The sequence below is a fragment of the Lampris incognitus genome, chromosome 14 (genome assembly GCF_029633865.1).
Source record: "Lampris incognitus isolate fLamInc1 chromosome 14, fLamInc1.hap2, whole genome shotgun sequence".
NCBI classification, from domain to species: domain Eukaryota; kingdom Metazoa; phylum Chordata; class Actinopteri; order Lampriformes; family Lampridae; genus Lampris; species Lampris incognitus.
Window position 1 is genome coordinate 39473565 of NC_079224.1, and position 14049 is coordinate 39487613.

Sequence of the window (14049 nt, forward strand, 5' to 3'; positions counted from 1 at the left end):
TGGGATGACCTCGGTTCATTTGTTGTTTGGTTCTTTCACATATCAACTCATCTCAAAGAACATGTGGCTCTAAGAAACAAGAAGAGGGTGAAGCCCGTGCAGCTAGGAAGATTGATAATTATTGCAATGGCTAAGATGTAACTATACATAACTGAATGTGTTTACCAGTAAGAATGCAGCAGCCAGCAGGAGCAGTTTGGTGTGTGACTCCATATTTAGCGGCACTGTAGGATATAGATTTAAAATTGGTTGACCTGAGATCAATGAATTTGGTGCAAGAAATATGTATGCTAATGTCTCGAGTGGAGTAGGGAAGGCCGTCTGCCGGACTAGAACTCACCCTCCAACCCAAAATATTCGTGGTCCATGTTGCACTCATCATTGAAGCCAGGCCATTTCTTCCATATCGTGCCAATTTTTTCGCCAATCATCGAGATGACCTGGTGTTTGGTGGAATGACATAAAAAGTTCAGAGGATTATTTAAAATATACTGTTGGTACAGGCATTTTATCTTAAATTCTTTTTTTCATAGATGGTTTTTGAGCATCTCAGCCTCCATTAGACAGATGAGTGAGGGGGAGAAAGGGAAGACATACAGAGGTCCTGATTTGGATTCAGTCCCAGAGCCTTGGGTTCAGGGCTCAGGGTTCAGGCCTGAGCCAACGGATTTCACCGGTTGAATCAACATGATGTCACCTGACATGCTTTTATTCTGAGCGGTTACCTGAAACTCTTGGTCCGAGAGACAGCGACACGGGCAGCAGGAACCCTGGATTCGGACATTAGATCTGCCCTCTGGATCACACACTTCCAACAGGGGGGTGAACATGCTCCACCTGACCTCCCAGTCAACCAACACACAAACACACAACCAACTGATCAATTTACACACTTTCTTCCTTATGTAAGCATGCAAACAACTTGGCATGGGCCTACGCTAGCGACCACTTCACACACTTTGATGTAGGCCGGTCTTGATGCTTGGCTGATCCCATTTTCAGCTGCCATGGCTCTGCAGCATGAAAACCATTGTGCGCTTGGTGTTAGAGGGGTTCAAATTGGGCCGCACTTTATTCTAGAATAACTGCGAGAATATTTATACCAAGTAGATCTCTGGTCACCGAAACCTCTGCCAAGCTCAGTCTTAATTGGACACAAGCATTATTCTGGTGTCACTGCCGGAAAACTATACTTGACACACAAACTGGACCTTAGCTGACCTGAAGTCAAATTTAGGCCAGTTGAAGAGGGAGGGGATTTGGGCTGGCCGATGAAGAAGAGGTTCCATTCTGCCTACAAGAGCTTTATCAGCAACCATTGTGATATGGATAATGGGTATTATTATAGGTACTGGCAGCGAAGCTGTATGTTCCATTAAGAACAATGCCACATTCTTCCCTGCCCTGTCCAAGTCTATCTGTGTGTCTCTATGCAGACAGCTGTTTTGTGTGTTAACTCTCCCCAGTTTAGACTTCAGCATGGGTGGGTAGAACAGGGAAATCTGCCCCGCTATTTACAGGCCTAGGCATCTAACTTGGTCCAGGGGGCTAATAAGCCTACAAAGGCTTGAGGGCTAACACTGGTTCTAAGGTAATAGAGATAGAACTGAAAATGCTCTAGAGATGATGCAAATAGAAGGACTTCAGCATCCCCATGACCCTGAGAGCAGGATAAGCGGTTTGGATAATGGATGGATAGAAATAAATGTGTAAGGGTGTCCGGGTGGCGTGGTGGTCTATTCTGTTGCCTACCAACACAGGGATTGCCAGTTTGAAATCCCCCGTGTTACCTCCGGCTCGGTCGGGCGTCCCTACAGACACAATTAGCTGTGTCTGCAAGTGGGAAGCTGGATGTGGGTATGTGACCTAGTCGCTGCACTAGAGCCTCCTCTGGTCGGTCGGGGCGCCTGTTCGGGGGGGAGGGGGAAATGGGGGAATAGCGTGATTCTCACGCGCTACGTCCCCCTGGCAAAACTCCTCACTGTCAGGTGAAAAGAAGTGGCTGGCGGCTCCACATGTATCAGAGGAAGCATGTGGTAGTCTGCAGCCCTCCCCGGATTGGCAGAGGGGTGGAGCAGAGACCGGGATGGGTCGGAAGAGTGGGGTAAATGGCCGGATAAATTTGGGGGGGAAAATCCCCCCAAAAAGACAAAAAAAATAAATGTGCAATGTAGAAAGTTTAATGGACGGGTCATCAGATTGACAAACTATTTCATGGTCTTTGTTTGTTTGTACCAAGAGTAACACCTCAACGTGAGCAGATTCAGATCATCTTACCTCTGACGTACTGTACCAAGGAGCTGGTTTTCAGGGGTGTAGACCCTCATTTCCATGAGGCAGCAGCCCAAGCAGCAAGCGTCCACCCTAAGGGGCCTTTGAAAATGGAAGACCTGGTGGCCCCTGTCGTCGAAACCCTGCAGGGAACACGAACGTGCCGGACCACAGCACTGCAGGCACAGACAGGAACTCTCTGACAGGAACAAGAGGTGATAAGGTTCACGAGGCCAGTGAAGGCAAGGATGCACAGGAGCAGCCAGTTCAAATCCTCTTGTGTTTTCAGTATCCTACACAGATGAACTAAATGCTATAAGCTCTGCTGAACAAAGCATGCATCTTGATTGGTGTTGATACCTTCTACAACCACAAACAGCTGCTCTCTGCTGCCTCCTGCAGCTACGCTGTAGGTCCTCCTGGGAACACACTGTGGACCTGCAGTTGGGAGGCACTGTTTACTAAAGCTAGTGAAATGGTGTAATTTGGGAATACATAACTATGCACACACACGTGCACAACACACACACACACACACACACACACACACACACATATTGAAGCAGGCATGCATTTGCACTGACCTTGCAGCTCTGGTCTGGCTGTCACATTCAATCGGCTGATGGTTTCCAGCATCTCTACTGAGTCCAGTCCCAATCCATCTTCAGGCCACCGCTCCCTTACCTCTGGCCTACTCAGCTGCCCTGGTGACCGCACGCGACCATTCTCCGCCTTATTCCCAGGTGCCAGACCTGCAGGCTGCTCCTCTGGTTCCCAGGTAGGTGTCCCTCCGTGGGGTTGGGTCCCAGGTGAGTCCTGGGGATCACAGGAGGCCCTATGTTGTCTGTGGAAAGCTCTAAAGAGCATCTGGATGTGCTTCTCTCTCTCCAGCCGGCCAAAGGGAAGCGGCTGCTTCGTCACCGCTGACATGGTCTGAGATTTAAAAGACAGACGCGTGTTGCTCGTGACGGATCAGATCATCAGAAATAACGTTAAGATCGCATAAGGTTGTCTATACAGCTACGTACAGTAAGAACCACACCTAAAATGCGCATGCGCAGCTCTGAGACCACGTTACCGAAGGCCTCTTTGAAAGAGAACGGCTCAAATGTACAATGTCCGGGCAGCGTAGCGGTCTATTCCGTTGCCTACCAACACAGGGGGTCGCCGGTTCGAACCCCCGTGTTACCTCCGGCCTGGTCGGGCGTTCCCACCGACACAACTGGCCGTGTCTGCGAGTGGGAAGCCGGATGTGGATATGTTTCCTGGTCGCTCCACTAGCGCCTCCTAGCGCGCTAGTAGGCAATAAAACTTCAGGTTTAGCTTATTACTTCTTCGATTCTGGCACCAAAACGCAGCAGGAAGACATGTTGGCTAACGTTAGCTAGATGACGTACGCTTGCCTGAGGACGGGATTCGTATTCAACGTTGCCTGCCTCCAGCTGACGCCCTGACGTCACCGTTACGTAGGCTCTAAAAGGGTAGCGTGATCCTCCCGCGCGCTACGTCCCCCCCCCCCCCCCCCCCCGGTGAAACGCCTCACTGTCAGGTGAAAAGAAGCGGCTGGCGACTCAGCGTGTATTGGAGGAGGCACGTGGTAGTCTGCAGCCTCCCCGGATCGGCAGAGGGGGTGGGGCAGCGACCGGGACCGCCTCGGAGGAGTGGGGTAATTGGCCAAGTACAATTGGGGGGGAAAAAGAGGACATTTTTTTTACAATGTCCACCGACAGCCCTGATAAAAATAAACAAGCCCTGGCTATTATTTAGACTTTTTTAGACTCCTATATGGGTAGCACAACATTTGCACACAAAAAAAGAAGTTTGGTTTGTGCCTGCAATGGCATCTGCAAAAGTGCCAATACGGCCACCGCAACAATTTGCAGAAAGTTTAGCAGTCATAGAAAAGTAAACAGAAAAGTCAAGTTCCTGATTAATTTCTGTGAAAGAAAACTCATATGACTACTTGAACTGTCCTCACACCTTTACTCTCTGCTGGCTGAGACAAATGCAATTCAAATGATCCACCAGAATTAGGGTATTCTCCCCCAGGACTTGTGAAAGCAGTGGATCTCATCCAACCAACATTTGCTACCGACACTTCCTCTGCACCAAGTTAAACATGCAACCCTGAAAACAGAATATGCCACCTTTTTTACTCCCACCAGAGTCACACTAACACGGTCACTCACAGACCTGACTACCCCCCCAAAAGTACAAACACGGTGTTTTCTACTTTGTTTGATCCAGGCCATCAAGATCATGACAGCACATCGCTACTTCATGTGCTCCATGTGGGCTGGTGCTGCTACAGCCATTATGAAGATGCATGCCAAAACAGCAACTACAGCTACAACTCAACTGCCAAACATCCTTCCATTGGACTTCACTGTCCATACAGTGTCATTCCCATGAAGCAGTTCATACCAGGTAAGATAAATCAAAATAGTCGAATAGAACAGTAAATGCTATCTTACCACCACCACCTGTGGTCCACCACCGGGCATCTACTGACCGTAGAGGACAATCTGAGGGCGGGAAAAGATGTCTGAGAGACAGAAAGTGTCAGGAAAATATCACAAGGACTCATGGACTGGAGGGGTTAGACACGGACCTCCTCTGCACTTCATGCGTTTGCATGGGTATACACATAGCAATGTTTGGCTTCGTGTGTGTGCAGCGTGCATGTGTTTGTGTGTGCCTGTGTGTGTGCTTGCCTGTGTGTGTCTGGAGATCTCTCTCTCACCCTCGCCCTCCACCCCCCCCCACCCGCCCCCCCTGCCCCGACTCAGTTTCCATCCCAACCAGCCGGATCTGCCTTTTGTTGGGGCAGAAAGGCACCACTCAGCCATGTAATTGAAATCCTGCTTCCAGAGGTGGGGGCCAGAGAGTGGGTGTGTGTTTTAGGGGCGTAGTTGGTGCTAATGGTCTCTACATGCCCCCAAGAAGATGTGAAAAACACTCACACACACACACACACACACACACACACACACACACACACACGGAGTGTTGAGATTCGGATGTTGGAGATGATACAAGGTATTGGAACATATAGAGAGAGACCCTTAAAGGGCATACATGCAAAGAATATTCACTTTATTGTTGGAAAATGGCCCATTTGGAACTGTAAGTACACATCACTATTTCCTGTTCAGATTTATGTTCATCACAATAAAACATATCATTGCAGTTAATCAAGTAATGAAGACCAGGAACATAGAATTATATATTGAGGTAAAAATTTTGCTAGATTGGAAGGATGGTGAAACTGCAAAGACACAAATAACCGAGTATTTTATACTGAACTGTATAATTTCCTTTTATTTTGGCAACAATATTTGCAATAACCAGACTTTACAACCACCACCACTTAGCATACCAGACTTAGTATGCAGCATTATAGATTGTACAGTACGCAAGGGTCCTTCAGCTCAATAAACAAGCGGATTTGAATTAAACTCATGTCAGTCCAAGTGACTAAAAGACACCAGTGTGCAAATTCAACACCCAAAAAAGTTTGTAATATTTGTGCCAGACAGCTGCGGCCGTCTCCTTCATCTTCTTTGGACCTCAGTCGATACCAGAGATCATCACGGAGGGAGGTTTACCCCTCCTCCATTTCTGAAAAAAAAAACACCTCAGGTTTTCACGCTCACTCAGCCCAGGAGGTGAGCTCCTGTCCCACCGTCAGCAGCCTCTGTGAGATTCTGCAACGGTGGCAGGTACTTTTTGGGATCGTCAAGAAAAGGAGTGTCGGGTGGCTGATTGAAGTGACCCATCAGGAAGATCCCAATGGTGCCCGTGAAAAACACCGATGCCATGACTATGAAGCACATTCTGTCAATGACGCGGGCAACCAGGAACCACTCCTCATTCTCCTGGAGTTGAGAAAAAGTAGGGGTCATTAATATTGTGTCTCACCAGAGTTCAAATCCCTATGTCATTTTGTTAGGCCAAAGAGTAACCAGAACAAACGGGTGTATGAACGTGGTACCCACACTCTGGAAGTCGTTCTGCTGTCGTATGGTCTCGGCAATGTGCTTGCAGGATCCTACACACTTATTTATTTCTGGAGAGGCCTTTGCCAGACTGGCTCCCAGGAGCTCTGCCGTATCGCCCTCTAGACCATTAGCTAGATGCAAAGGAAAGCTGCATAGTGACACTGATAGTGATATGGGGTAAAACACTTACTTATACAGACTTGCACACGCAAAACAAATACATACACAGCTCCTTTCACATACTCACGCAGCTTCTCAAATACTGATTTAACGAAGCTATTCCGCTCGTGGGCAAACATGAGTTCTGACCGAGCTGTTTTCAAAACATATTCCTCCGCCTTGGTGATGAGTCCCATGGATTTTCGGTGTCTGCAGGGCTCCGTGAGCGTACTGTTCCTTCCAGGCATGTGCGCTTCACCGTGGCCCGTGTCTGAGCTACAGTCACCGTTTGGTGTCCACGCCTTCATCTGCATCCTCAGCAGTCGAGGCAGAATGTTTAGAAGGACCTGGTTAGGATGCAGGGTCAAAGGTCAATTAACTGCCAAACTGAACAGTTTCGACTCTCGCGGGCACTCTGCAATAAGATCAGTCAGTGGCTGGAGAGTTGCTTGGATGTATTTTGTGTTCAGAGCGAAGGCCCAGACTGGCCACAGCCTCACCTTGCGGACCGTGTTGGTCATCTTGTGAGTACTTGGGGTCCTCAGCGACACATTGAGAACAATCACACTGTTCATCACTACCATGGTGGTCACCGACATCACAAACATCAGATACCTGCAGACAGAGAAAAAAATACAAACCACTCGTTCATCTTATACTGTGGTCACGGAGAATACTGGTCTCCGATTGGCTGGAGGGTGCGTGTTAAAACCTGTAGTTCGGCTAAAGTGTCATCACTGTTCCAAATTCATGCGCTAGCGACAAATTTGCTGTGTAACCATAGCAACACGCTGATTCAGTAGCTAAGTTAGCTTAGCGTCCAATTTTTAATTGATTGATTGATTGATCGCTTCATTCATCTTCAGCTGCGTCTCTGGGGTCGGGTCGTGGTTGCAGCAAGCTAAGTAGGGCACTCCAGACGTCCCTCTCCCCAGCAACGCCCTCTAGCTCCTCCTGGGGGATCCCAAGGCGTTCCCAGGCCAGATTGGACATGTAGTCCCTCCAGCGAGTTCTGGGTCTACACCGGGGTCTCCTCCCAATTGGCTGTGCCCGGTAAACCTCCAAAGGAAGGCGCCCAGGAGGCATCCTAATCTGATGCCCGAACCACCTTAGCTGGCTCTTTTCGATGCGAAGGAGCAGTGGCTCCACTCTGAGCTCTCTCCGGATATTCGAGCTCCTCACCCTATCTCTAAGGTTGAGCCCAGACACCCTACGGAGGAAACTCATTCCAGCCACTTGTATCCGCGATCTCCCCCTTTCGGTCACTACCCAAAGCTCATAACTTTTGCTTCATAACCTTTTAATACCAAGTCCCAAAACATTCAAAAAAATAAGTGAATGCTTTTAGTTCTTTGGTAAGTGACCATGGTGTAGCAGGATAATCCACTCCAGGCTGTGTGATAATTCATTCCTTTTAGGCAAACGTTGGAGTGGATTATCCCTCATTTATAAATCACATCCTCAGCACTGAATACTGTCACTAGTGACCGCTGGTGATTATTATATGTAACCCTCAGGTTCTGTTTCCTTATTATAATAATAATAATAATAACAACAATAATAATAGTAACAATGCTTCATTTTTTGATGCTAACTTCACTTAAAAATACCCAGTATATCTTAGGTCCATCTTAATTATTGATAATTTTAACAATATTTATGCTTAATAGTTGTTATGTAAAAGCCATTTTCTACACTTGTTATACATGTTATAATACACTGTTATGCCTTCTGTTTGACCCGTTGACTGATTTATTGATTGATTAATTTGTTTAGATTGTATAGCACTTTGGTCAACTGTTTGTGTTTTTTTTCTAGTTTTTCCCCTTATCCCACCCGATTAACCCAATGGCATATGGCCGGAACTCTTGTCGAATAACTCCCCTGGCTCACGTTTCCACAGGTAGGAGATAGTAGTAACACCAGCTTCCTTCAAACTCGTGTCGGCTGCTCTCGCTATTTTACACGCTGAAGCCTCGCATGGATTGTATCACCTTCAGGCCACGAAGGAGACGTAGGGAGAATGCTTTCGGTTGCTTGGCTGCAGGATGGGCCAGAGGGGTCGCTGGAGAATGACAAGTCCCCGAACACTACACCGATCTACACCCACTATCCCTCGGGTAAGGGTGGCCTAATGAAGGCCTTATCCCGTGGACGCTCTGGCCGTGACCGGCTACGGCGGGTCTGGGATACGAACCTCCCAGCCACACGACGAGCGGACTGCAAGAACGGCGGTTAATTCCGCTCGGCCATCAGAGCGGCCAACGCTGGTTGTTTTAAAATTGGCTATGTAAATAAATTAACATGCTGTGTACATGGAGCAATGTATTCTTACTTTCCAATAAGTGGCACGGCTTTAGAGGTCTCTGGAACCTTCTTCGCAATAAGGAGGAGGAACACAGTCTGACCCAAGAGAGTGGCAATGGACATCGTACACTTCTGACCACCAGCTGCCGAACCAAAACAACAACAACAACAACAACACATTTTAAAAAAGAATGTGAGATCTTGTCTTGTCAAAGAGGTTAAAGGAGCGAACAAGTTTCCGAGTGTTTCAACAGGCTTACACAGAGAAAGTGGGAGGCTAAAGAAGATCACCTTTGGCTGGTAGGAAGTAGACAAGGAGGCCCAGGGAGGAGAAAAGCACGCAGGGAGCAATGATGTTGATGATGTAGAAGACGGGCTTTCTCTGGATGATGAGGTAGAACACCACCTCCTGGTACTCCAGCTCCTCTCTAGTGTACTGGCTGTTGATCAGCTTCTTAGCGGGCCTGTGTTTAATGACCCACTCTCCATTCTCTGCCAACACCACAGTCAACGTATTCGTTATGTTCCTGTTTACATGAAAAGGAGTCTTTATCTCAGTTTTCAAAGGACAATCTAGCGTCGCTCTGGTCCCCCCCCCCCCATGCAATTAGACTCGTGTAACTAAAGTCAATGCACCACTGGACCTGTGAAAGCCTCTGGGTCGATATCCACCCACTCCATTGTCTGGTTGGCCTCCTCTTTTAGGACCAGTTCGATTTCATTGGCGCTGTAAGTCTGGGAGCTGTAAACCATGAGAAGACAGCCATCTTATGCACACAACATAGTCAGTCATACAACCATCCATTACCTTTTACAACAGCATGTTCGAAAGTGGCTCCTGCAAGGTGTTGGGAGCATACTCCCTCACAAAATGAGGCAACCACGATTACAAAAAAAAAGCCACTTTCACAATGATGGAAAGCAAGAAATACTGACAGTTTATGACACGTTATAAAGGGTGGTGGGCAACTAAAATCCTTGTTTTTTTTAAAATGATAACACCACTACTAGGACTGCAACTAATAGCTATTTTCATAATCGAGTAATTGGTCGATTATTTGTTTGATTGATTTATTACCCGCTTAGTCATTTAAAAGTTAAAAAAAATGATGCGTGCCCATGATAAGTTTCCAGAGTCCAAAGTGATGTGTTAAAACTACTGACTTAGTCCAACAGTCAAAAATAAATAAATAACCCTCAAGAATTGATTTCGTAATGACATAAAGCAGAGGAAAGCAAACAAAACGGAGCATTTTATGAAACTTAAACTACCAAACGTTTGATATTTTCTACTTGACGAATGACTCTTAATCGACTGTCAAAGATGTTCTCGATTAATTTTCTGCCAGTCGACTGGACGACTAATCGTTTAAGCAGTAAACCCACAACGGCTCCTAACAAACTATAAAATAACAAACGCTACTAATTTTCCCCTAAAACGGCTTTACTGACTCCTTTTCCGCTTGACGACAACAGCGGCACCAGCCCGTCATATGCAGTTGTCCGTGAGCCAGTCAGCGAGCGCCTGAGTGAGTGATGGAGTTTAACTATTGGTCGACCAACCAACGACGTCACTGAGGTTACACGATTGGTCAGCCGATCAATGGCGTTGCTGGTAAACACGGAAGTGGGAGTTTCCCCTATTGGCCATGAAGGCAGCGGATACTACAAAACTACAAAAATTGACGTCACATTTTTTTTTGTTGTTCGTCGAGCGAACGTTTTGCTACACCGAGCGAACGTTTTACTCGTATCGTTCGGGTTAGGTTTTACGTGAGACGTACACAGAGTTGCGTCATGTCCTGCGAAGGCTAGCTCTACTACTACTACTACTACTACTACTACTACTACTACTACTACTACTACTACTACTACTACTTTCGGCGGTTCCCGTTAGGGGTCGCCACAGCGGATTATCCGTTTCCTGTCCTCTGCATTGGTGGTGGCTGGTGGCTGTCACACCAGCCACCAGCATGTCCTCTCTCACCACATCCATAAACCTCCTCTTTGGCCTTCTTCTTTTCCTCTTCCCTGGCAGCTCCATATTCAGCATCCTTCTCCCAATATACCCAGCATCTCTCATCCACACATGTCCAAGCCATCTCAATCTTGCCTCTCTTGCTTTGTCTCCAAACCGTCCAACCTGAGCTGTCACTGTAATATACTCGTTGCTAATCCTGTCCTTCTTCGTCACTCCCAATGAAAATCTTAGCATCTTAAACACTGCCACCTCCTGTCTCTTCATCAGTGTCACTGTTTTGATCTACCCTGAGGACCCCTCCACCTGATCTTGGGGGAGGGGGGTTGCAATTTGATAGAAACAGTAGAAACTGCATTTTAAATTGCATTATAGCATTTATTCACTCTTTGGGGCAAAAATAAGAGCTTTCAGTTGTAACTTAGATATAGTTAACAAAACAGAATTCTTATGCAGTAACTTTCAGATATATGTAACAAAACAATATGTATTCAGTAACTTTTAACAATGCAAACGGGAGCGAGATCTCTTATTAAAATACAATAAATTACACTTGTGAAACAGATGTAATTAGAGAAAAAAGTCCTGTTACCCTTTATAGTTTAGGTAGATAAAGGTCTCAGTCACATTTGAGTAAAATAATCCTATTTCTATAAATGTCATAGGATCTTTTTTTTAAAGATATTTTATTTTCACGGACCCCTTGCAATTACACCACTGACCACTAGGGGCCCGCGGACCCCCGGTTGAGAAACACTGCTCCAGACCATAACATAGCTGGTCTCACAACCATCTTGTAAACCTTCCCTTTAACTCTTGCTGGCACCCTTCCGTTGCAAATAGCTCCTGATGCTCTTCTCCACCCACTCCACCCTGCCTACACTGTCTTCTTCACCTCTCTCCTGCACTCCCCATTACTTTGTACAGCTGACCCCAAGTATTTAAACTCATACGCCTTCGTCACCTCCACTCCTTGCATCCTCACCATTCCACTGTCCTCCCTCTCATTCACGCATATGTATTCCATCTTGCTCCTACTGACTTTCATTCCTCTTCTCTCCAGTGCATACCTCCACCTCTGCAGGGTCTCCTCCACCTGCAACCTACTCTCACTATAGATCACAATGTCATCCGGAAACATCATAGTCCCTGGGACTCCTGCCTGATCTCGTCTGACAACCTGTCCATCACCACTGCAAACGAAAACTGCTGTTGTCCAGCCGCATACTAGGTTTTAACCTAGTTTTGTTCATCCCACTCCGTGTTAATCTGTTGTGTGTGGGTAATGCCGAAGGTGCCGCAAAACTGACAACCAGTGACTTACTGGATCTGGTACAAGACGTGAATGCTTTCAACTATTTCAGCAGAAAGCAAACACTGGGGTTGACAACCACGGGTATGAGAGATGACCCCCCCCCCATGTTTATGAGGATGTAGCGGCAGTGGCGCCCCCAGAAATTTTTCATAGGGGTGGCCAAATGGGGCCACTGATAATCCTGGGGTGGCACACCAAAACCAAAAGCCATGACTGAATTTCGGGAATTCTATGAGGCTGTTGTAGTATACTGTATAGGCTAGTTGAAAACTGTCAATATGAGAGTTAAGAAAAATATACATTATTGATTTAAATGAACAGCACCTAATGTAAAATGTCAGATAGAAGCATATTCTGCATAATCAGAAGCATATTCTGCATATGCGACTCGTGGCTGGGGGGGCCAGGGATAGTATCAGGGTGGCCGTGGCCACCCCTGGCCACCCCTTGGGGGCGCCACTGTGTAGCGGTCATGCAAAAGTTAGCAGTAATGAGCAACACCGAACACGTGATCCGAAGGTACACTGTGTACCTTTGCTGCTATTTTAGAGGACAATTCACCGAGCAGCCGTGTCGCTGTTGTTATTTCATATCAAACCATCATCGTTCATCGTTTTACCCACCGGAAGACCATGGTGCAGTTTTGCCAGTCGAAGGGGAAGTAGTTGACCGTGATTGCGCATGCGCTGCGGTAGATGGCGGGAGGCAGCCAGTACACGCAGCCGTCTGGAGACACCAGCGCGTTGCAGTAAAGCGCTACCTCGAACTGCCCATCCACACTGCACACAGGGCAGGGCAAGAAGGGACTGGTTACCAAAAAAAGACCATTGACAAACTCACCACATACCAACATATATGACATAAAACACGGGATGAAGTAGCCCCTGCAGAGGGCAAGCGACTTCCTCGGGCAAGAAGAAGAAACCTGATTAAGGCGACGTGTGATAACAGCGCGGACTGTTTCTGTGTAGGTTAAACAGCTCGCTCACTTGTTCTCCAGTATGACGTCAGGCAGCCAGATGTTCTTGGACGGGACTCGTAGGTCGGAGGTGATGTTCCCGTACAGGGCCGCCCGGGGGGGCTGGTCCCATCTCAGCCTGTAGTCGCACCATTTCTGCATGCAGAGCAAATCCGGGTTAGCGCTTGTTCTTATTGTAGTCCTATATTATTGTATACTACTGTAACCGGGTATTTTCTTGCCCGGTGCGGGATTCGATGCGGGGTGTACTGCACCACAAGGCGACCTCGCTAACCGCTCGGCTAAAGGGTCAGACCCGTTAGCTAGGGGCTAACGTGTCTTATTAGTAGTTTACACTACCACTACCAGGCTTAACAAATGTCACGTGCAGGCGTTTCCAAAAGCTTTAAAACTGGTATCCGGATGGACCGGTGATAATAAGCACAACAGCACGACAGGTTTAAAATTAGGAGTCAGCGAAGTCCGCGGTGGCGTAGCGGTCTAAGTATCGGCTTTGTGTCGATGCAGTTGCCCGCTGGGGACTGGGGGTTCGCGCCCCGGTCTCGTCACATCCGACTATGGCCTGACTCGATGAAGCAGCAATCATTGGCAACGCTGTCTTCGGGAGGGGGGCGGAGTCGGCTTGTGTACGTCACATGAATGCGTCTCTGAGTGGGGGGGGGGGGAAGCAGTGATCCGGCCTGGAGTCTCCTGCGAGACTGCCGGCCGGAGATATGCAGTTGGCGAACGCATGCAGTACGAGGGTGGGTGTTTGAATTAAAATAGGGATCGATTGGCCACTAAATTGGGAGAAAAAAGGGAAACATCAGAAATAATAAAATAAAAAAATTAGGAGTCAGCAAATACAAAATGTGAGGGAAGAAATGCAACTCTGTGCAGAGTCAGAAGGTTAAGCAGCAAAGCGCACACACACTTTGTGTTGGGTTACCATTTCTATCCAGACGCTGGTCGTCAAGGCCTCCTCCTTTTCATTCTGAGGACAGAAGTGTGTGTGTGTGTTGTTGTTGTTTTTTCTTCACCATCCCTCCATTATTAGAAC

At 47.3% G+C, this 14049-nt stretch overlaps 2 protein-coding genes across 2 annotated transcripts in view; both read right to left on the minus strand.

Annotated features, from left to right (window-relative positions):
• Window positions 1-42: 42 nt before the first annotated feature.
• On the minus strand, window positions 43-3201 carry LOC130124298 (phospholipid scramblase family member 5). The gene is made up of 7 exons (XM_056293759.1): window positions 2856-3201; window positions 2632-2709; window positions 2278-2470; window positions 726-837; window positions 341-440; window positions 166-224; window positions 43-69 (listed from the first exon to the last, which is right to left on the minus strand). The coding sequence occupies exons 1-7, from the start codon at window positions 3199-3201 to the stop codon at window positions 43-45; spliced, it is 915 nt and encodes a 304-aa protein (XP_056149734.1).
• Window positions 3202-5927: 2726 nt separating this feature from the next.
• The window catches only part of chrng (cholinergic receptor, nicotinic, gamma), a 9493-nt gene continuing 1371 nt past the window's right edge, over window positions 5928-14049 (minus strand). The window contains exons 3-12 of the mRNA XM_056293899.1: window positions 13939-13983; window positions 13021-13145; window positions 12655-12810; window positions 9383-9480; window positions 9030-9230; window positions 8767-8881; window positions 6932-7046; window positions 6520-6778; window positions 6270-6403; window positions 5928-6149 (exon numbers count right to left, since the gene is read on the minus strand). Of these exons, the coding sequence (XP_056149874.1) occupies window positions 5928-6149; window positions 6270-6403; window positions 6520-6778; window positions 6932-7046; window positions 8767-8881; window positions 9030-9230; window positions 9383-9480; window positions 12655-12810; window positions 13021-13145; window positions 13939-13983 (1470 nt within the window). The remainder of the gene's footprint in view (window positions 6150-6269; window positions 6404-6519; window positions 6779-6931; window positions 7047-8766; window positions 8882-9029; window positions 9231-9382; window positions 9481-12654; window positions 12811-13020; window positions 13146-13938; window positions 13984-14049) is intronic.